Source organism: Leptodactylus fuscus, chromosome 3 (genome assembly GCF_031893055.1).
Source record: "Leptodactylus fuscus isolate aLepFus1 chromosome 3, aLepFus1.hap2, whole genome shotgun sequence".
Classification (NCBI taxonomy): domain Eukaryota; kingdom Metazoa; phylum Chordata; class Amphibia; order Anura; family Leptodactylidae; genus Leptodactylus; species Leptodactylus fuscus.
Window position 1 is genome coordinate 84812689 of NC_134267.1, and position 24483 is coordinate 84837171.

Sequence of the window (24483 nt, forward strand, 5' to 3'; positions counted from 1 at the left end):
TAACATTTTTTGGATAAATATCCTTAGCTGATTTTACAATTGTGTTGGTCTCTATTGGAGACAGACAGCGGTTTAGTCCTACACAACTGTTCAGTGTGTGGCTTACTAGTAGTCACTTGAGCTGCCATATTGCAAAAGTATTTTAGTAGCTGAAAGCCTACAGAAGATTAAATCAAATTTAATCATTATTGCATAGGAACACATGATATAACACGGATATCAGCACAAGCTACACATCATATTAAAGGGGTTGACCACTTTCAGACCAATATTGAGAAACAAATGTTATTGTTTGTACAATAAAAGGATATACACTGCTCAAAAATATAAAGGGAACACACAAATAACACACCCTAGATCTGAATGAATGAAATATTCTCATTGAATACTTTGTTCTGTACAAAGTTGATTGTGATGACAACAAAATCACACAGAAATCATCAATGGAAATCAAATTTATTAACCAATGGAGGCCTGGATTTGGAGTCCCCCCAAAATTAAAGTGGAAAAACACACTACAGGCTGATCCAACTTTGATGTAATGTCCTCAAAATGAGTGTTCCCTTTATTTTTTTGAGCAGTGTATATTGTTGATATCTTGACTTTTTCCCAAATGTCTGTCTACATAAATGGCCTTCGAGGAAGCAGGAATAACTGGGTCAGCAGATGGCATGCCTTTCATGCACAGGATATAACAACACTGGATATGAACAGATTAAAGGTTCATGAGCTGGGTTTTGTTCTGTCAATCCCAAAATCATAGATTATAATTTGTGTTAGTTTTAGAAAAGCCAAAGTCATCCTTCTGCATGTAACATGCTGTCATCCCCGAGGCCAGAGAAATGGAGGAATTCAGTGCTGCTAATTAGAAGTCGTCCCTTTCTTCTCATCTGTGCTCTTAGAGGATCACCAAATGTCTCTGCTATGTTTGTTTTTCAGTCTAATTGATGGAGCTGTCCTCTAAAATCACCCATCTGTTTGCAAATCAAGACTATCAAAAATGGTTTTCTAACAGTTTCTGCAACATGTCTGATACTCGCATACAAAAATTCTTACAGCCTATCCACTGCAGATTTAAAGGCTTTAGGGGTGATTTATGAAGACCAGTGTATTGAATAGCAGTCCTGATATCTTTGGGAGAATGTGGTTCATTTCTTCATATATTAGGTACATTCTGCAGCAGGGCTGTGCACCTGGACTGAAATCTACGCCAACTCGTGGTTGGTGTAGACTTCAAGTATCATTGAAATTATGTCGCCTTAAAAAAAAATGGCTTAGAAAAAATGATTAGATTTCTCCATAGGCATCTTTTCCCTAAACTGAATAATAATAATATAATAATAAATTTTATTTATATAGCTCCAACATATTCTGCAGCACTGTACAATTAGAATAACCACAAGTTTGTTAATCTGTCTATGTTCTCCAATGCACCCATTCTCCTAAAAATCTTGGTCACCTTTCTCTTCACTCTCTCTAGTTCAGTTTGTGTCTTTCTTATACACAGGCCTAAAATTGTGTGGCCGTACCAGTGATTTGTATAGAGGCATAACTATGTCCTTGTCATGAGAATCTAGACCTCTTTTGATGCATCCCATAATTTTATTTGCCTTGGCAGCAGCTGCCTGGCACTGGTCATTAAAGGTAAGCTTGCTGTCCACCAAAATCCCCAAGTCTTTTTCATTGGCAGTCTTACCCAGTAATTTACTATTAAGTACATAGTCATACATTTTGTTTCCTCAATCAAAATGCCTAACCTTTATATTTGTCATCATTAAACTTCATTTGTCAAGTCTCCGCCCAAGTCATCCTCAGTTTTGATTACTTTACAGAGTTTAGTATCATCTGCAAATATAGACACCTTGCTCTGTACCTCTACCAGGCCATTAATAAAGATATTAAAAAGGAGAGGACTCAATATTGAACCCTGTGGCACCTCACCGGTTTTCTATCACTGAGCATGTTGTGAACACAAATGCATATATTTTCACTGATTCCCAACATCTAAACACTCTTTTACACATAAATCCATTATGGTTTAGACATTGCCCAATGTAAATGAAGAGAATTATACAATTATCAGCAAGGATTACTGTCAGGAAACTGATGAGAACCTGCTGCATGTGGCTTTGATGAATTAGGGCCCTTGTTCATATGTTGAGCATTTAGACTTTCATTCCATGCCTAAATCACCATCAGATCTTATATTTCTTTTCCAGTGCAAGTGAATGTAGGAAGTCATCCACAAGAAGAATGAGCACATGCTATCATTCTTCTGGTGGATCCCACATGGAAAAACCATGAATCAGTCCCTTTGAATTGATTTAGTCCATCCGCTGCACTGGAAGAGATCTAAGTGTCATGAGAACAGGGGTGCCAGCAATTAGCCAATAAATGTCATTAGTAGTCAAACCCTTTAAAGGGATTCTTTTCTTACTGTGAGGTGGATCTCCCTGGCGAGGAGCAGCTCACTGGCTGGTGACGACAAGTACCTGCCACTGTCAGTAAAGCATAAACTACACTCATAAGGCCAGCCCTGCATTATCAGTGCCGTCTCTATCGCCAGAAAGGCCAATGATAACATAATCTCCAAGAGTCCACAAGTCGTTCACCTAGGAGCAGTTCCCGTGAGTCTGGAGGCTGAGGCTTTGTAGAGTCATCTCCTCCCTCGGTTGTGGGCAGGCCGCTCACAGTTTGGGAGTTGTGGAATTGGAAAAAGATTTGCTGCAAGTTGGAAAGGTTTTATTTAGGGAGAGGTGGAAAGAAGGAGACACTACCTCGGGGGAAGGTAGGGAGGCAGTGCTACTTCCAGCCATACCATACTGTGGTGCCTGGGGCTTTTGCTAAGGTGTGTTGTGCTGCTCTGTGGTGTTTGGTTCTTCTGGGAGGTATTTCTGTAGGACTTTGGTGAGGGTCTACAGAAAATACCAGTGCCATTGTTTTGAACTCCGTGGTGGGCTCCAGCATCACAACAAATTGTCTAGTAAGGCCAGATTTAAAAAAAAAAAAAAAAAAAAAAAAAAGGTTTGAGAAGCCCTGCTTTATACGATTGAGGTCCCAAAGCAGACTTAGGTTCCAGGTCGGGATCAGGATAACTTATTGTTTTGTGCACTTGTGTGGGCACTATGCGGGTTGTATTTATGAGAAATCATGAGATCATTCCTTTGCTGTAATATTTTGGTCCTTTGATTTGCTTTGAAGTGACTTTTATACCAGTCTATAGGTAGATATTTTTGCCGTTTGCATTTGTTTGTTTTTTCTACATAAAGTTTTGTTTTTTTCTCCCTTCAGGCTGCCATACGGAAAGAGTTAAATGAATTTAAGAGTACAGAAATGGAGGTGCATGAAGAAAGTCGCCAGTTTACAAGGTGAGTTGTTTTCTCATTCTTGTATATGTTCCTTCTAATATAGTGTTCTTAGCATATACTCTATATAATTATGTAACAATGCATTCTCCTATTTCAGATTTCACCGTCCATAGTAAAATGAAGAATATTTCAGAATTCAAATGACACTGGAGAAATATATTTTCTACAAGAGTTCTCTGGCTTTCTTCAGTACATGCTCATTTCTTGAAGTCTTAAAATCCTAGAAAAGAAGCAGCTACGCTGAACATGCCTCAGTCTTTACTTTTATGCTTTCATTTGCCCAGTTTCTTTTCCTCTTTGGCTTCCGATATGTGGCCAAACAATCAAGTATTATAAATTATTATGAGATAAAAGGACCTTGCCTTAAACTCCCGCAGCAACGTATATCTATTGACCGCTGTGATTCTAATCGCCATGTTGGCTTACGCTCATAAGAGAATCGCATATTTCCTACAAACTTCTCAGTGCCGAAACTACAACCACACTAACCTATGATAGTTACTTAACATGTATGTGAAGTAATAAGCCACTGATAGCAACTACTAGCTACAAGTCCATTCAAGCTCTGTGAATCTACCTGGGCTAGCTGTATCAGTCAGTTTGTTGATGAACAAGGTGGAAGTCTGGCCAAAATGAAAAGGGTTTTGTCTATTATTTCTACAAGTGGAATAGGAGGTTACAGGAGCCTACTACCCACATTCCTTTGGGATTGCACTGAAGAAATAGGGTTGTATGTATAGCTGTCATTGGATATAATGTTATGATTAAATGTGATATGAGAGAATATGGGGACAATCCAGCTGCAGACGACAACACTAATCGATGGGCAGACCTCCATGTCCTGGATACATGGCAACTAGGGCATAAGACTGCTGTTTGCAGGGGTCCCCAGGTTTTGAAGGCATTTATTCATCCCTGCATTGGCATTCCCATCAAGGCTGTAAAGAGGAGTATAGCTGAAATGTGACGTAAGGATTGGCAGTGTAACTAGTTGTCATGTATGTTTGTGTGTATTTCATATTTTTCTGCAGTCAGGCACCTACTATGTTTACATTAATAGCTAGCACTTATAATGGAGAATCAAATATATGCATGACTTATTGCACTGCATACCATAACTATATGGAATGGTTACTGGCCATCTAGTCAGCTCCTTTCTCTTCTTAGTAATCATTCCCCATCCACACTCCCCCATACATCCCCCTTCCCCCAGCATTGCATAACTGGAGCTCCTGTTGTGCTCAACTCTGCCTCAGTTAATGTTCTCTTTTTTAAGGATCAACACCCCTGAGAAATTCTAAGTATGAGATGACTGACCAGCAAAGCAGCACATCTCAGCAATTTTACAATTCTACGTTGTATCCAGTTAGAGATGTCCAAAGTGTCAGTCTTGTAATGGATTATCAACTATCTAAGTGCACTTTATGTCAATGGGAGGAGAGGATTTTTATTGAATGAACATTTGCTGGAAATGTGAAGAAACGTAAAGTAAACTTTCTTTTTCTTATTTAATCACTCCCAGGATTTTTTGTGGTTAGTCGTTGCTGCAGCTTGAATCAATTTCACCCCATCTGAGGAATATTTTTCTGCTGTTATCATAACTTTTACTTTTATATTTTATCCTGGTATTGCTTCTTAATGCATTTACCTTTCATATTAGATATTTACTCTTCTCTCTGCTGGGGTCAGTGTTTCTACCGAGTTATGTGCATACAGAAATGCTCTGTTACATATATAACAAAGGCTATGTTCACACACTGCCATTATTAATGTCCATTGCTGTATTCCGTCTTAAGATGACAGCAACAGACATTACACGGTAGTGTAACCTACCCTTAAAGAGATTGTCCAAGAATTACAGGTTTTGGATAAGGAGGCCGGGGAAAGTGTAAAAAAAAACATACTTGCCTGTCGCCGGTGCACCCCAGCCTTGCCCTGTGCTTGTTCTTGCAGAAATCCTCACCACATGTGACTTGGGTCATCACTGATATACATCACCTGTGACATCCTGGTTCCTTTTCTTAGGCCGCTGATTGGCCTCAGTGGTCACACGTGGTGAGGACTTCTGCCAGAACAAGCCTGGGGCGCCACCACACTGGACTGTGGTGGGACACAGCGGAGCATCAGGGACAGGTGAGGTTTTTTTCACCTTCCTCAGCCTATTTATCGAAACCTGTAATTCCTGAACAACTCTTTGACTTTCTTTTTATAAGTTATTGTGTACAATTTTAATATTATATCTGTAGTGAAGAGCACAATACAGTTTAAGCTCTTCAGCATGGAATACAGACATCTTTTCCCACAATTTAGAGATTATCCTCTATTCTAGTATTGATGACTAGAGATGAGCGAACACTGTTCGGCAATGTCAGCATCACAGGTGCTTCCATTCATTTCTATGGGAGCGTGCTGTTCGGATCGGCTGATCCAAACAGTGTTCGCTCATCTCTATTGATGACGTATCCTTAGAATTGGCCATCCATTGTTAGGCCTACAGCAGCCCAGCTCCTGGTATGTAACCGTTATTGGGAGTTGTACTGCCACCAAAATAGCTAATCTGAAGAGGTCCAGAACCCTGCAGGTCTAAACATGATGGTCTATCCTATGTATAGGACATCAACATTAGAAAAAGGTGGATAAATTTAACATGCCCTTTCACATTGCATCAAGACTGGCCCAACCTGACAATTTTAGTGCAATTGACAGAAGTTCTCATGTGTTGGGGGCCTTCCAGTGGTTGACACATGTTCAGGTTACGAATTATTAAGCATATGGGATTTCGAAATGCCCCTTGGACACAAGGATTTGGCTGCATCTTATTTCCCATTACAATAAACAGTGATGCTTGACTAAATGTGCATATTTATAAGAGAGATTACCAGATTTAGCTATTAGCCAAATGTGTTTGTATGACAGCTTTTCTTAAGTGTATAGTGAGCTTTAGAGTGATCTTACATAATCATTTCACAAACTTTTTTTCTGTAAGATACTGGTCTTTCCTCTCAAAATCCCCATACACCTTCAGGCTGTTGGCCAAATGCTCATTTGATGAATAGCGATTCCATCTGACTTTCCCAAACACCTGTATGCTCAGCTGATCCTGCATGAGTTTTCATGAAGAGATGAGAAGTTGCTACCAGACACCAGAGAGTAAAAAATTCAACGTAACCATTCCTTCCCTGACATCATATGTCTAGGAAGAGTCGTAAGTCCCCCACGCACATAAAAAAGTCAACTTGTCAGTGGACTTGAATTTTTCGCTTATGTGTAAGGGTGCCTAAACTTACCATCATCTGCCGTAGTTTTAAAGTGGTGAAGTGCAACAACTTTGAGGCTAAGGGCTTATGTAGCAGCCTGCAGCAAAAAAGCACTGTGGAAAAAAACGCATTATGGTTTTTACTGCAGCGCTTTTCACAGAAATTCTTTCTGCTTCCATTATACCTAGAGGAAAACCGCCAGCGTTTCTGTAGGTATAATTGACATGCTGCGATTTGCAAAATTGTGATTCGTATTTTCCCGCAGTGTGTGAATGGGATTCGCTAGAATCCCATCCACTATGCAGAGACTATAAAACGCTGCGGTTTGGGACCCTGGCCTAATGTTAGAGTTTCTTTTTGTTGTTTCTTTAATCACCTTGTTTTGCCTGTTTGGAAGGATTAGCTACAAACCAGGTAGTAATTGGGTCATTTTTTGGTAAACCGAATCCTTTTGCCCGTTGTATATCACCACATAATCTTTTTGATTTTCTTTCCTGTATATTATACTATTCTAATCTCTTACAGGCTAGGATTCACTAAGCCATCAAACCATACAAGCTGGATAAAAAGCTTCATAAAATGCAGCAAGTGGATAGAGAAAAAACATTGCCTTTGTCTTGCGAATTATGTAATAAGGGGTGCACAATCTTAAGCAGAGACTGGAGTGAATGTTTTGCAGACTGAGTACTTAGTAGAACTCATTTTTGTTCTAGATATTTTAAGTGCCGAGGTATATTGTAATGTTGTCATTGTAAATATGGGCCAAATTATTTTATCTGCTGAGTGACTAAAGACAGCTTTTAGACTGACCAGAATACATATGTGGAGTTTTTGTCTTCAGTGTGGTTGCCTTCATTTATTAGTGTTAGTGGACCATCTAGCCACATACTTGTATTTATCAATGTCGTACGCATCAGTGTTGAACTTTTCTCTTTTGTATGTTACGGGAACAATGTATTTACATAAGATGCCTATATAAGCAAAAATGTCATGATTGACATGATGAATACTGCCTGTATAATAAATTGTGCATTGTTAAAGACTTGGAATGTTGTAAAAATCATGCAAAGATTTTTTTTTTTTATGTAAATGGCAGTCAAACCTGTGCAGGTTTTTGGTTACTGCACCAATGGATGTATTTATATTTAATTTACTGATACAGACCAATGAATGACAATGAAATGTTTGTTTGTAGCTGTGTAGGATCTAAGAAAGAAACCCTGCTTATATTTATAATATTCACATAAAAACTTCTTACAAGGATGCTGAAGTAATCTATCAGTTGTAACCATTAACGCTTGAGGGTTGTTGCCGTCATATATTGAAAACCATAAATGCCCATGTAATGTTTTATTTCGGCTGCACAAGACTGGGTTCACACAGTGTTTTTGTTTTTTACAATATGATTATGGTTAATTCCATCCACACATTGCAGAAAAAAATGTGCAGCAGTTTTTGTAAATCGCAGCATGTCAATTATACTTACACAAATACTGGCGTTTTCCGTATAGGTATAATAGGGTTAGAAAGTTCGCAGAAGACAACTGTGCAGACATTCTGTGAAAAACACAGCAGGAAAAAAAAGATGAGATCCCGCTGCAGTCTTTTCCACAGCATTTTTCTCCCAATTTATCAATAGGATATCCCAAATGAGAAACTCTTCTTTTTAACTTAGTGCTCCCATAACAGTATAATACAGGGGTGGAGCCATTCTCCAGAAAAGTTGCGCTGCTCAGTCTTTGCTTGATTATCAACTCCCAGGCTTGGTACTTCGCAACAAGCCACCTCCAGTGGCATCCAGGGATTGTTTATTGTGCTGTTGAAGTCAGAACACGTAGACTGTACAATGCTGTACATGCTTCAACTCTGCCTTGTAATGGTGTACACAGCCTGTGGGATGTGATTCAAGTCAGAAGGGGAGCCAGTCAGTTCAATTTCTCTAGAGAAGCTACTGGGCACTTGTTATTGTCCTGGATAACAGGTTGGTGACCATTTGGGGGTCCTAATTTCTAGTATATTGTCAAAATGTGACACTTTTACTTTTCGGACCATGTAATTATGCTACTTATCAAAAACATTTATCCATGATGTACACAAATGAAACTAATGTCTGAACCAACTGGTTTGTGTCTTCCATGTTCTGGCCTGCCTTGGAGAAATGAGAGTAAATGCATTGGTCGATGTAGGCAGTTCCTGCATTGCTTTTGTTTCTTGGACTATGATGAAGGTATTCAACAACTCCTATGTTGTTGCCAAAGTATTTATATTTGTGTGCACAAAATGGAAGTAATGTATTTTCTAATTCCTATACACAAGCAAGAACACCATGGTTTTCATCACCATAACATAACCTTATTCTATTATTCTAATTTCTCTATTGAATCTGTGCCTTATTTCAGCTCACCAGGCCACTTTTAAATTAGTTTATTCTTCCATGTAGGAATATACGTTTCTAAGTTTTTTACAGGAAAACTCAAACTCCTGTTGCTATTGAGGATGTATCACACATATCGTTCAAAAAAATGTGATGGATCTATATGGATGCTATTAAAAGTACCTTGATATGTCCAGTGGAAAATGTGCAGGTTCGCAATAAATAGTTGCCTCTCTTATGGTGGCCATAAATATTATCCAATTGTTGACTAAAACAGGGACCAGCCAGCCAAATAGTATTTCTTTCTCCCACAGCAGAGGTTGGAGAAAGTAAGATCGGGGAGTTGGATTTTAACATGTTTCATGCTTTTGTTCTTAAAGTGGTTGTCTTATCTCAAAGATCCTATCTATACTGGTAGCTTATGTAAATTGAAGACTTTTCCTAAATATATTGCTTTAGAAATACTGCTTTGTTTGCCTGCTATGTGAAATTATTCCTCCCATAGTTTAAACAGCGTTACCATAACCACGGACCTGTGTGATAGGACAAGTGACTCACTGCTCTCACTGTTATATACAGCTCTGCTGGCAGGACAATCAATTCAGCTAATTGCAGCTTGCTGATAAAGCCCTGTCTGTTATTTCAATATGTAAACACACAGATAACACTGAGTCGTTTTCTACAAGCATGTGCATATTATCTGATTTGCATAAGTGTTGTGATTCTTCAGTGTCTTGTTCAGCAAGGGATGGAGGGGGGAGAAATACAGGAAGTGAGAAGAGGAGACAATAGGCAAACTGCTGAAACAGTGAGATGGAAAAACCCCTTTAAGGGATATAAGCTGCCACCAGAGAGCTGGTGGAGCAAAGTATGCACTAGTAGGAATAGGTTGGGCAAGATAGCTGAGGGAATGTTCTACTACCAGTACTGTAATGTGAATGATTAGCCTTCGTATTCTCTTGTACAACTCTTGGGTTTTATTTGGCTGTAGCGTTCTGTAAAGGGGTTGTCTAGTTTTATGTAAATTTAGGCTTATTTTTTCTAGAATGAAAAAAACTTTCTTTACATTTGGAGGTGAAAGTTTGATATTGCAAAATTACCTCCATCTGTTCCTTGCCTCTGGTTTGGGCTTGCAGAAATCCATATGCTGGCCAGCAGAGCAACCCCATTCAGAAGAATGGAACAGACTTTTACAGAAATGTCTGCAATAAATCTGCAATGTGGGAGTATTTCCTAAGCTTGCTACAACCTATTATAATAGGTCCAATGAAGACAATGATCTGTTAGCAAAACAGCCTGCGTTCCGGTGATGCATATTTCTGATACCTGGATAAATTGTAACAAACCCTGTAAAGCATATGGATGTAAACACTAAGACATCCGTGCTGTAGGTCTGCAAAAACGGTCAGTATTGCATCAGTGGGTCATCCATGTTTGTGGATCCCCATGTCAGGTTCTGCTATTGGCAGAAAAACTTCTATTTCAGGTAGCAGAAAAAAGAAGCATCTGTCTCTTATTAAAATTAATGGGAGGCATATTTTCACCATGTAAACTTACCCTAAGTTTTCTTTTATCTTACATTCACAGGACCGCGTTTCATGTGTGTGTGCTGGATGTATTAGAATGACTACAGGACAATACGTTGCTGGAAGGCAGTGACTCCTAGCAGCAAAGATAACTATTATGCTCGGAGTCCTTCTCCCAGCATGACATTCAGTCCAGAGCACCCACGGCAGTGTGAATGCGGGGTTAAACATACCCACACCATGGATTAACTCCTATACATGCCATGGCTACAAGTGACAAGTAATCGGCATGTGGTTACTGCAGCTCCACCACACCATTCTAGCACCTTGGTCCTTCATGTGCTGCATACCATTTCATAATACAGCCATTAACCTTACATAACACTAGACAAGTCACTTAATATTTCTGTGTCTGGTTCTATGACCTGTAAGTTATTCTGGCTGCTTTTTATAGTTTCTTTACAAGCATTATGGCGCCTCACGCAGGTGAAGGCAGAAAGCTACCGTACTGAGAAATTTCTGCTTTGGTGATTTTATGCATTGTATGTATCTACCAGTGAAAACTGCTTCATTATCTGGTCATGCTTAACATTGCTTTACAGAACTGTTTCTATCTTTACATAGCTGTCACTAAGGAGCGGTAAAGCATGCCCTAAATATATATATATAAGTATATATGTGTAACCGCTATTAAAATAAATAAAAAGCGTCAGATGTGTCCATCTGATGTGTTATAAATGACATTGCAATATTTGCCTTAATACATATATACAGGGGTATAAATTGTGGTTTATTTGTGGACGTGATGAAGATTTTATTTAGCGTGGCAGCTGTAATCCGTAGATGAAGATATATTTTGATTTGTAGTGAATAGTGACCCATTGCTGTATGTAGGATGCACAGAGTATTTTCTGTCAGTGTAAATAACTGGAAATGTACACTGGTTAAATAGCAAAAGAATATTCTTTGTTCTTTATCTGTACTGTAACACAACTTGCATATATGTATTATAATATATATTTTCCACTTGTGTAATCTGAAAGGCAACAAATGTATTATCTTTTTATATCATGTATTATTCTGTTTATTTTGTGTTATATACTTCATAACAATCAAAATTCAGTTCAGTATACAGTCTTACTATATTGTAGAGTTTAATGATGTGCACATTTTCAAGTGCCTTAGAACAATGTGTAGATCTTATTATATAATGAAATACAATTGTTACCTCAATAAAAAAAAACTTTGAAAAAAAAAACCTTTTTGCCTGTCTATGATCACAAATCAAGTTATTGTGATTTACTTGCCTTCCAATATCAATGATTTTATTTGGTTCATAATTTCAGACAATTGCACTCTTAGGGAGCCTTCACATGGAGTAAACGCGTGTGTATTTTGGCAAAATACACGTGTAAAAATAAGACTCCCATTGACTTCAATGACATTTTAGAGGCGTATTTTTACACGTGTATTTTGCAAAAATGCACACGCGTTTACTCCGTGTGAAGGCTCCCTAAGCTTCTTATGTTCAACTACTATGAAAACGATATTACAGAATAAGGTAGAATAATTGAGTGTACTTGGAATATCATACACTAAATAACAGCATAGAGTGTCTGTCAGATACTTCTAAGGCCAGCAAGATATTGTCAAGTATTGGACTCAAGGAACAGGGATATAACATTAGCACTGTACAAAGCATTAGAGCAGCCTCATGTAGAACAAACAGTCCAGGTTTGAGCACCAGCATCATCACATTGATGCTTATATAACCATGTGAAGTAGCTTAGAAAAAAAACTTTGCTTCTAAGGGTATGTTCACATGGAGTTTTTTGGAGTGGATTTTAATACAGAATCACCACAAAAAATGGCTCCCTTTGAAGTCAATAGCTAGTAGCGGAAAAAAGAAGCAAGCTGCCCTATCTTGCCGCAGATTTTGCGGCAAGATAGGGCTCCGTCCTGATTAGGACCATTCTTCGGGCCTAATCTGGAGCAGGAATGGCGTGACTGGATGCTGATTCACAGCACCAGCATCCCGTCGCGGCTAGCAGCGCAGAAGTGTTCACACATGGAATGCAAATTCCACCATGTCAGCATACTCTAATACCACCTATTGGAAAGCCACTATCTTAAAAAATCAATGTGGAAGTTTAATTAGGACTGGCGTATTGAACAGCAGTCTTAATAAAGGCTCCAAATAGAACAGGGAACAAGAGATTTATGAAGAGGTTGCGGCATCCCTGTGCCAGAATGGAAATCTACACCAGTTAAGAACTATTATATTAGAACTGACACCAGAAAACTGTTAAATGTAAATGTTGTCATAGCCCTGGAAATCTCATAATCCAAAACTGGATTCCAAAAAAAAAATTGAAAACCTCACTCCAGACACCCTCCCTCAATTTACTAATATCAGATTTATTCTCCCTAAGGGTATGTTCACACAGAATGACTGTCCTCCGATATATATACTGTCCCTATATATCGGGAGGACAGCATGTAGAGCTTCAGCATCAGCTAATGGGGGCCCGTGTGTGTTGAGGCAAATGCAGATGCATTGGTCAGGTGCTTGATTAGGGGCTCCGACCAATGATTCACCGGTTCCCGGCGGGCCAGTCCGACCCTGGGTGGAACCATGACAAAAAACGCAATGTGGTTTTTGCAAAAACTGCAAGGGTATTTTTAACCCTTTCCCAACATCCACCGTACTAATACGGCGCATGTCGGGTGTTTAACTATGTATTATTAAAAATTCAAATCACCCCCTAGAACACATATAAAAGTAGTTAAATACTGTGAAACACATACATGTTAGGTATCCCCATGTCCGAAATCGCGCGCTCTAAAAATCTATAAAAATATTTTTCCTGTACGGTAAACGCTGTAGTGGTAAAAATTGACAAAATTGCCAAACCGCCATTTTTTCACTGTTTTAATTCTGATAAAAATTTGAATAAAAAGTGATCAAAGCAATAGCATTTCCCAAAAATGGTAGAACTAAAAAGTACACCCGGCCCCGCAAAAAAAGACGCCCTATGCATCCCCGTACACTGACATATAAAAAAGTTATGGTTGTCAGAATATGGCGACTTTTAGAAAAAAAATTTATTAACAGTTTTGGATTATTTTAAGGGGTTACAATGTAAATAAAACCATATAAATTTGGTATCCCTGGATTCACACCAAAACACAGAATACAGGGGACGTGTCATTTTGGCTGCACAGTGAACGCCGTAAAACCGAAGCCTGTAAGTAAGTCGTGGAAATGCATTTTTCTTCAAATTCACCCCATTCTGAATTTTTTTCCAGCTTCCCAGTACATTATACAGAATAATTAATGGTGGAATCATGAAGAAAAATTTGTCCCGCAAAGATTAAGACCTCATATGGCTCTGGGAGTGGAGAAATAAAAAAAAGTTATGGGGTTTAGAAGGAGGGGAGTCAAAAACGAAAATCAAAAAATGACATCGGCGGGAAGGGGTTAAAGTGAAGTTACTAGTTCCATATATTTTGCTGGAGCAAGAAAACGAGTCAAAAACCGTAATGAAAAATGCAACAAAAAAAGTATCATGTAAAAAAACATGTCGAAATTTCCTAATTCCTGAAACTGAGTTTTTTGAAGGCTGAAAAAAAAATCTATATGAACTTATACTAAATAAGTCCCACTCTACAAAATACAGGATTTTAGAAGCTAAAAATAGCACTCAAAATCTAGTAAATGTAGAGACCCCCATCTGCATTATAAGGGATCCAATATACTGTACATATACTGTATATACGGTATATATTTTTTCATTCTAACTTTTTCAACCTGCTAGATGATATCACCCATAAAAGTTTTTTTTAAAAAAAAAATATTTAAACATCCACTTAGAATTTCATACAGGAGAATTAACAAAAAAAGGAGTAATTTAATCTATAGAAGATAAATTATTTGATTAGCTCTCTAATTCCAGACAAAAAGCCACAATAATTGCCTTTATCATTGACCAGTAGCAAACAAGATTTGTCCCAGTTTATCTCAGAAAGACAACCAAAATAATTATATATATATTGTCAGGGTCTGAGGTTGCTAGGTGGGGTGGCATAGACACACAAGTCCAGTTTCTTTAGCCCAAAACAAAAGTAGAGTTTTATTTTCACTCAAAAAACAAAAAAAGAGAGTGCAGCAACGAAAGGAAACAATACAAAAATAAATCCCTGCCCGGCTAGGCTCTAACTCAACATAGAATAGGTTACCTCACCTAGAATCACAGAAATCCAAAAGCCAGTAGAATCATTCAGCTCCAAAAATATGACCTCTCTGTTAGCTCTCCAGCCAAACTCTGTCCCAGTCTGCTGCTGGAGCTGGTTTCTTAAGCCTCCTTGACGAGGAGACTATCTGCAGCTGAGTCGCTGACGGAACATCCCCAAAGTGTAGACTGGAGGGGGGTGGAATGACAGGTCCCACTACCAATCCTACCTGTCATTCCTAAAAATCCAGCCCAGTAACCGGAACTTTCAAATAACCCTTAGCAGACAAAATTATCTGCTGAGAAACGTTCTTTCTGGAATTTTCTCATCTCACCCACCTTAGTAGCCTGGGTGAGATGTACACCCCCTCCATTACCTAACCAGTCATCGGCTTACATATCCCCCCCCCCCTTCTCCAGACCGGAGGGCTGGGCATTTGTGGCCATCATACAATGGACCCTTGACAGGGCATCAGCATTTCCCAATAATTTACCTGGTCTATGCTCCACACTGAAAGAAAAATGTTGCAAGGATAGGAACCATCTGGTAATCCTAGCATTTCTGTCCTTATTCATTTTCATCCATGTAAGGGGAGCATGGTCAGTTATTAACTTAAATTTTCTGCCCAGGAGGTAATACCTCAGGACATCCAGTGCCCACTTAATGGCCAAGCTATCCCTTTCCACAATGGCGTAGTTTTTCTCTGCAGGGAACAGCTTCCTGCTCAGGTACATTACTGGATGCTCCTCACCATTTACAACCTAGGACAGCACCACTCTTAAACCTGCATTTGAGGCATCTGTCTGCACCAGGAACTCTTTCCTAAAGTCAAGGGCTATCAGCACTGGCTGCTGGCATAGAGCTTGCTTGAACCTCTGGAACGCCACCTCTGGTGTCCAGTGGATCATCACTGACTTCCACCTTTCATCAGGTCAGTGAGAGAAGCTACAATAGAGGCAAAGTTTGGCACGAACCTCCGGTAGTAGCCAGCAATGCCAAGAAATGCCCTGACTTGTTTCTTGGTTAGTGGGCCTGGCCAGTTCTTTATTGCCTCCACTTTATTGATTTGGGGCTTTATTACCCCTTTGCCAATGACATAGCCAGGTACTTGGCTTCCTCCAGCCCTAAAGCACATTTCTCAGGGTTAATAGTAAGGCCTGCCTCACTTATGGAGTCCAGTACTGCCTGCACCTTACAGAGGTGACTTCCCCAGTCTGGGCTACGAATAACCACATCGTCCAGGTAAGCCGCTGCATAGTCACGATGTGGCCGCAAGATCTGGTCCATCAACCTCTGAAAGGTAGCAGGAGCTCTATGTAAACCAAATGGCATAACCCTGTACTGGAACAGCCCTTCTGGAACAATAAAGGCAGTTTTCTCCTTGGCTTCCTTAGACAAAGGTATTTGCCAGTAACCATTTGTAAGGTCCAGTGTGGTTATGTACCTGGCATTACCCAACTTCTCAATCAGCTCATCAACCCTGGGCATGGGATAAGCGTCAAACTTGGAAATCTCATTCAATTTTCTAAAATCATTGCAGAACCACCAAGTACCATTGGGCTTTGGTATCAATACAATTGGGTTAAACCACTCACTTTTGGATTCCTCAATTACACTTAACTCCAGCATACGTTTAACCTCAGCTGACACTACCTCCCTACATGCCTCTGGTATTCTGTAGGGTTTGAGGTTTACTTTCCTCCCAGGTTCTGTCACTACATGGTGCTCTATCAGGTGTGTACGCCCTGGTAGATCAGAGAACTTGCGTCTATTCTTCTGCAGGAACTCTTTTGCCTCCTGTTGCTGGGGCACTGAGAGGGTCTCATTCACACGGACTGGAGGGATTGGTGGCAACGAATCACCCACCTCTGTATTTGAGGCCACCAAGGATTCCCTCTGGTTCCAGGGCTTAATCAAGTTCACATGGTAGATTTGAAAAGGCTTCCTTTTCCCTGGTTGGTGAACCTTATAGTTGACTGGCCCTACTTTTTCCACAATTTCATATGGGCCTTGCCATTTCGCTAACAACTTGCTCTCCACAGTAGGCACCAAAATAAGGACTCTGTCCCCTGGGTTAAACTCTCAGACTCTGGCAGAACGATTGTAAATTCTGCTTTGGGCCTCTTGTGCTCTTTGCAGATGCTGTTTTACAATTGGCTTGACTGATGAGATGCGATCCTGCATTTGAGCTACATGCTTTATGACACTACAGTATGGGGAAGCCTCCGTTTCCCAGGTTTCTTTGGCTATATCAAGTAAGCCCCTGGGGTGTCTACTAAAGACTAATTCAAAAGTGGAATAACCTGTGGACGCTTGTAGAACGTCTCTAATAGAGAACATCAGGTATGGCAACAGGCAATCCCAGTCACGACCATCTTTTTCTACCACCTTTTTAAGCATATGCTTGAGAGTCTTATTAAAGTGCTCCACTAACCCATCTGTCTTGGGGTGATACACAGAGGTCCGGATGTGGGTAATTTTAAACAGCTTGCATAGTTCTTTCATCACCTTTGACATGAACGGTGTGCCTTGGTCGGTCAGTATCTCTTTGGCTATGCCTGTCCTTGAAACATATAGAATAACTCACAGGCAATACTCTTTGATGTCGTATTATGCAAGAGAACCACCTCAGGATAGTGAGTAGTGTAATCTAAGACAACCAGAATATATTGGTGACCTCTAGCTGACTTGACTATTGGACCGAACAAGTCCATACCAATCCTTTCAAAAGGCACTTCAATGATGGGCAGGGGAACCAAGGGGCTACGGAAATGTGGGGCTGGGGCATGTACCTGACATGTAGGACAGGACGCACAGTAGTCCTTCACTTCCCTGTACACGCCTGGCCAATAAAATATTTGGAGAATCCTCTCCTGTGTTTTCCCCCTACGCCCAACAGCAGCACAACTGGGGTATTCCTGCCCCTATGAGCTGTTAGGACAGGTGGAATTTTTAATTACCTAACAGCTTTTGACCTCTATAAGAGGCCGGAAGACCTGCTCCTCCCTTGTGTTTTTTTCTGTCCTGTGGGACAGGACAGGTGGTCAGGGGGGGAGCAGATGTTCTGACCTCCTATAGGGGTCCACTACTCTCCCCCACCGGTACCTGACAGCAGAAGATCTTTTTCTGGACATCCTCTTTTTTCAGCAGAGGTCCCCTTCTCCCGGCGGGGACCCTGCCGGCTCGTGCACGCTCCTGTCCTGGGGCGCCGGGTCGGGGCTTTCCCCTAGGAACGCTAGACCTAGGAACCTTTCTCAGGTTCCTCCGGTCCGCCGTCTAACAGGATCCACCGCACATGCGCAGTGCGCGGGTCTCGCGGCGGACGGGAAGAGAACAACCCCTAGACACGAGCATTGCACGGTAGTTCGGGAGGGGGGTCCCCCGGTCCTGGGGACCATACCTGGGTCAGATCCCCCTCCCCCTGTCTTCTCCCCTCCCCTTTTTTTTTCATGAGATTCTGGCTCCGTTGTAGCCCCTACCCCTTGGGCGGGGCTCTGGGCAAAACCCCGCCCCCTGGCCTATTTAAGTCCCCTTAGAGCTTCAGTTAGTGCTTGTCGCTCCGGTTGCAAGCACATCAGTTGGTGAAGCTCCCTGGTCAATTTCTGTGCTGGAGAACTGTCTTCATTGACTAAGGTTTGGTGGACATGGCCGGGGGGGGGAGGGTTGGAGAGTTGCATCTCTGAGTGCAGTAAGTAGTTAGTGTATCCCTTTTCTTCCTCCTCAGAATGTCTTCTTCTTCCTCCACTGTTCCGCCTAGAAGGAAGGCTACTTCCAAAAGGAAGCATCTGGCGTGCGCTTCTTGTAGAGTGCCGTTGCCTGATGACTCCCAATATCGCTTCTGTCAGGGGTGCAGGGCCCCCTCTGTTGAAACAACTCCCATGCGAGAGATGGTGTCCTGGGTGAAGGGGTACGTCCAGGACTCCATGAAAAGAATGGAAGCCGTCTCCCTGGCCAAGAGGCCACGGCTGGATTGCGAATGGTCCCTGCCGCCTCTGGAAAAGCTGCGCCTCAGGGATGTGGAGTCGTCTTCTAGTACGGAGGAGGAGAAGGAGATTTTTCCCCTGGACAAAATGTCCAGAGTATTCAAGACCCTAAGAATCAGAGACCGGGAAGGTGGGGAAGGCTCTAGCCGTAGGTCTCGTACCTTCAGGCCCTCTTCGGAGATGCTCCGCCTGATGGAGGGCGAATGGAGGCACCCGGAGAGATCCTTTGCGCCATCCACACGCTTCAAGGCACTTTTTCCCGTCTCTGAGAGTCAACTAAAGGCGTGGGGTCCCCCGCCAAAGGTGGACGTCGCCGTGGCCAAGTTATCAAGGCGCTCCATCCTTCCATCAGAGGACGGCTCGGGCCTCAGGAACCCCATGGATCGCCGAGTCGAAGGATCTTTGAGGCGTGTATATTCATCCGCCTCTGCCCAGGCCTCTTTGGGCATGGTCGCGAATGAGGTAGCAACTGGCTTACGCGCAGAACTGTCATCCCTGGCCAAGGACATCGATTCCGGCGTGGATCGTGATGATCTCCTCGCGGCAGTGTCCGACATCACGCTGTTGGTGGATCACCTGACAGAAGCTACCCATTTTCAGACCCGTCTGGCGGCTAGATCCATGGCACTGGCTACTGTGGCTCGCCGACCCCTATGGCTGAAGCCCTGGAAGGCTGACCTTACTTCCAAAAATAGCCTCTGTGGTCTCCCCTTTGAGCCCGGACGGCTGTTCGGAAGGGAGCTCGACCACATCATGGAAGGCTGGGCCGACTCTAAGAGCAAGAACCTGCCACAGCCCCTTGAAGGTCGGAGTACCTCCTTTCGAGGAAGAGGCACTCGAAGAGGCACCAGAGGCCAGCGGCGATCCGGGAAAGGAAGAGGTCGGGGCTCATCTCGTGGCCGTAAGAATGCCCCCTTCTAATTCCCTCTCAGTACACACCCCCCTTCCTACTCCCCCCCCCTCTCCTGGGGTGGGCGGTCGTCTTTCCCACTATGTGGAGGCCTGGCGGCAGAATATTCGGGACCCCTGGGTCATCCAGATGATCCAGGAAGGTTATAAAATTAATTTTGTTTCCCAGCCGCCAGAGAAGATGGTAAGAACCCGCCCTCTTCAGGGCCCCAAACAACTTCATCTGGAGAGATTGATTCAGGAGTACGTGGACAAGGCCGCGCTAGAGATGGTTCCTCGCGCAGAACAAGGCACAGGCGTCTACTCTCCAGTCTTCTTGGTCCCCAAGCCATCAGGCGAGTGGCGTATGATCATCGATCTCAGGTATCTGAATCACTTCATCCGCAGGCTGCGGTTTCGCATGGAAACCATAAGGTCAGTACTACCTTTCATGCACCCTGGAGATCACTTTGTCACTCTGGACCTGAAGGACGCCTACCTCCACGTACCCATCTTTCTGGCACACCGAAAGTTCCTAAGGATTGCCGTAGACATACAGGGGAAAGAGGCGCACTTCCAGTTCGCAGCCCTCCCGTTCGGCATATCCTCCGCCCCCCACACCTTCACAAAGGTCATAGCTCCGGTCGCTGCCGCCCTGCGCCTTCAAGGCATATTCATAGTCCCGTACCTGGACGACTGGCTTCTGAAGGCTCATTCAAAGGAGGTTCTTACCACGCAGGTGCAGACCGTCGTAGCTCTACTAGACAAGCTGGGGTGGCTGGTAAACTGGCAGAAGTCAGTGATGGTGCCATCAACACGAGTTCAGTTCCTGGGACTTATTCTAGACTCTCTCAACATGACGGTCTCTCTACCCTCTCCTCGCAAAAGGAAAATTGCTCGGGCGGCACATCATTTGTCTTCCACACGGAAGGTCACCATCAGGACGGCGATGAAGGTCCTCGGATTGATGTCCGCTGCCCTAGATGCAGTTCCTTGGGCCCTATGGCATATGCGCCCTCTACAGAACGAGATCTTGAGAGTCTGGAATCACAGTCCTTCAGGTTTACAGAAGCCAATCCAGTTAACCATCAGCACCCGGCAAACCTTGCCCTGGTGGACCCATCTGCGAGATGGGAAGTCCTCGGTCCAGCCCGCCTGGACCCTGTTGACTACAGATGCCTCCCTCACAGGCTGGGGAGCTCATCTGGGGGAGACCCCGGTTCAAGGTACATGGAATCAGCGGGAGAGGACGCACTCATCCAACTAGCGCGAGCTTACCGCAGTTCATCGAGCCCTTCTGTCATTTGCACCACTTCTACGAGGGAAAGCGATCAAAGTAAGATCAGACAATCTGACGACAGTCCACTATATCAACAAGCAGGGAGGAACCAGGTCCCCCTCGCTCATGCAAGTCACCAACCTGATCTTCTCCTGGGCAGAACGAAACCTCTCCCAGCTGGCCGCGGTACATATCCAGGGCCGCCTGAACATCCTAGCGGATCAACTCAGCAGAGGCCGGCCGACCGCAGGCGAATGGTCCCTGAACCAGGACATCTTCCACTACCTGACCAGGAGGTGGGGTCTCCCCGAGGTGGATCTGATGGCCACCCAACACAATGCCAAAGTAGAAAGGTTTTGCTCCCTGTACCGGGAAGACAACCCTTTGGCTGTGGATGCCCTGTCAATACCATGGAGGTTCGAACTGGCATACGTGTTCCCTCCCATCCCGATGATACCGAAGGTATTGGCGAAACTCAGGCAGGACCAGACTTCGGCAATAGTGATCATGCCGTTCTGGCCAAAAAGGGCATGGTTCACTGACCTTATCCTTATGAGTCGGGGGAACTACTGGAGGCTTCCACAAGTCAGGAACCTGGTGTCACTGAACAGTCGGCCGTGCCTGGGCCTAGACAAATTCAACCTCACTGCCTGGAGGCTAACCGCGCCATACGCGCAGACAGAGGATTGTCCCAGGGAGTGCTAAGTACCTTAGCCCATTCAAGAGCAGAGGCAACCAATCAGAGCTACCAAAGGATCGCCCGGATATTCCGAGATTGGTGTACAGGCAGCCACCGCGATCCAGACAGATATGCAGTCCTAGAGTTCTTACAGAACGGCTTGGAGAGAGGACTAGCACCTGCCACCCTCAAGGTTCAAGTGTCAGCTCTATCTGCTCTCCTGGAGACACGGTTATCACAAGATCCTCTTGTCAAACAGTTCCTTAGGGGGGCTGCCAGGCTCCGCCCCCAGGTACGGCCCCCTGTCCCCAGGTGGGACCTGGCCGCGGTTCTACAAGGGCTATGTGCGCCCCCTTTCTAACCATTATCTGAAGTGGACTGGAAGTACCTGTCATTTAAAGTGACCTTTCTGTTGGCAATAACCTCCGCCAAGAGGGTTGGCGAATTGCAGGCTCTAGCAGCCTCCGAACCTTTCATAACTTTCTTTCCTGACAGAGTACAGCTAAGGTTCGTCCCAGGATTCTTGCCGAAGGTACCCACACTTCAGAACACCAATCAAGTGATCACCCTACCGTGTTTCTTTCCCTCCCCTGCCACTGAGCAGGAGGAGAAGCTACACACACTGGATCTGGTAAGAGCACTACGTATCTACCTGGATCGTACAGCACCGTTCCGAAGATCAGAGAATCTTCTGGTTAATGTGTTTGGCCACAATAGAGGCGCTAAAGCATCAAAGGTAACCCTGTCTAGATGGATCAGAGAAGCTATCAGCTGTTCCCTACGGGCTCAGAATCTTCCTGTTCCAGATTTCCTACGAGCCCATGCCACCCGATCAGTGGCGACATCATGGGCAGAGACACGGTTCCTCTCTCTAGAGCAGATATGTGCTGCAGCCTCTTGGAGCTCACAGCTGACTTTTGCCAAACACTACAGATTGGACTGGCGTATGGCCGATGCTACAGCATTTGGGCACTCCGTCTTGGCATCAGCCTGCCAGGAGGTCCCGCCCTAGGGGAGATAATACTTGCTAAATCCCCAGTTGTGCTGCTGTTGGGCATAGGGGGAAAGAAAGATTATGAATGATAATCTGTTTTCCCTTAGCCCAAACAGCAGCACAAGGCTCCCTCCCTAAGAGGTGCTATTGTACAGATTTTGTGTATGTGTGTGTAGCTCTTGGCATAAATTGCTCTGTATATCATACTTGTTACTAACACAAGGGAGGAGCAGGTCTTCCGGCCTCTTATAGAGGTCAAAAGCTGTTAGGTAATTAAAAATTCCACCTGTCCTAACAGCTCATAGGGGCAGGAATACCCCAGTTGTGCTGCTGTTTGGCTAAGGGAAAACAGATTATCATTCATAATCTTTCTTTCTCTGCCCCAAGAACATGATTATGGGACATATCAAGTACCATACGGTGGTATAGCTTTGGCTCCACAATTTCCCCATTACTTTTTGCAACCTGATACAAGAGGTCATTATTCATAGCAAAATGTGGGAATCGGTGGTCAGCATCAGGTTCCTGAGGCACATCGATAACAACTATCACATTATCATGAGCATTAGCAAGAGTGGGATCTCTCAACTGTGCAGTACAAAAATTATCTGGTGAGATTTCTAATTCAGGTATGTTGAGCTCAGGAGCTGGAGAAGAGGCATCATCTTCCTCTCCAGCTAGGGCCTGTAACGGATATATATATATATATATATATATATATATATATATATATATATATATATACACACACACACACTGATGACCCGCTCCACTAAAGCAGAATTGCCCAGATATAAAAAAGACACAACATTCCCTTTAATGGTTTCCTGGCTTCTTGGTGGTCTAGTGTAGTAGAGTGGAGAAGAGCTGGTGCCGAGGCTTCAGGAATAGTTTCACTTCCTACCTTACAAAATTTGTATGACTTCACAATTGTTTTATATCCACTTACGAATGCATTCTTCTAAAAATGGTTTATCAGCTATTGGAAACATCCAAATAATCTAAGCAGGGTCAGACAACTGTCATAAAAAGGACCATCAGCAGCAGAACATGTTTAAAGGAATGTCATAGGACTGGATAAAGTCAATAGTTACTTGCACAAATTTATTACATTCCCTAGATGAGTCCAAGTAATAAAAAATAGTTTGAAAAGTTCACTTTTAGGTTAACCACATGGGCCATAACCTGCTATTAAAATGCTAATAGCAATGTAAATAGAAAGATACTGAGCAAAAGCTTTGATACCCATTCCATGAAATATGTATATGCATATGTACAGAGTGTTGCAACTAAGAACTAACTGTTAAGAGTATGGAATGATTGGTCGTCTTTACATTGTAGGGTACCCTGGTTATTCCAGACACTACTAGGACTCTGTACAAAATTTGAGTAAACGCCTCTTTACATGGATTGATAATCAGACAAAATCACATTCATTCATGGTTATTGCCTTGTCTGAAAATGCCATCCATTACTGAACAAAACAAGCAAATGCTTGCATATATAGGCAAAAAATTCCTTGAAGATGCCAGAACATCTCCCTTTGTAAACAAGATATGCTGTGAATAAATGCAAAGTATATAAGATAAGATAAGATAATCCTTTAATAGTCCCACATTGGGGAAATTTCAGCGTGTTACAGCAGCATAGTAATACAGATACAGGATAATACAGAGTAATATATTACAGACGTAGACACAGATAAGCTGAGAAGAGAAGATATACTAGGAGTCCATGGCAGCTAAGGAAAAACAGAAGAGAAAGAGGAAGACCTCATGGTCATCCTCATAATCATTAGTTCTCTGTGCGGAGTGCTCTTCGTTTGGTCTGATGTAGATTATACAGCCTGGTCGCGGTTGGAAGGAAGGACCTGCGATAGCGCTCCTTCTCATACTTGGGGTG

The 24483-nt window shown here is 42.9% G+C and overlaps 1 protein-coding gene across 4 annotated transcripts in view; it reads left to right on the forward strand.

The window, feature by feature from the left end:
• The window catches only part of PHACTR2 (phosphatase and actin regulator 2), a 69499-nt gene extending 57795 nt beyond the window's left edge, over nucleotides 1-11704 (forward strand). For all 4 annotated transcript variants that reach the window (XM_075267876.1, XM_075267873.1, XM_075267875.1 and 1 more), the window contains 2 exons: nucleotides 3292-3368; nucleotides 3466-11704. In XM_075267876.1, coding sequence (XP_075123977.1) covers nucleotides 3292-3368; nucleotides 3466-3481 — 93 coding nt within the window. In that variant the 3' untranslated portion in view covers nucleotides 3482-11704. The remainder of the gene's footprint in view (nucleotides 1-3291; nucleotides 3369-3465) is intronic.
• The last annotated feature ends 12779 nt before the right edge of the window (nucleotides 11705-24483 follow it).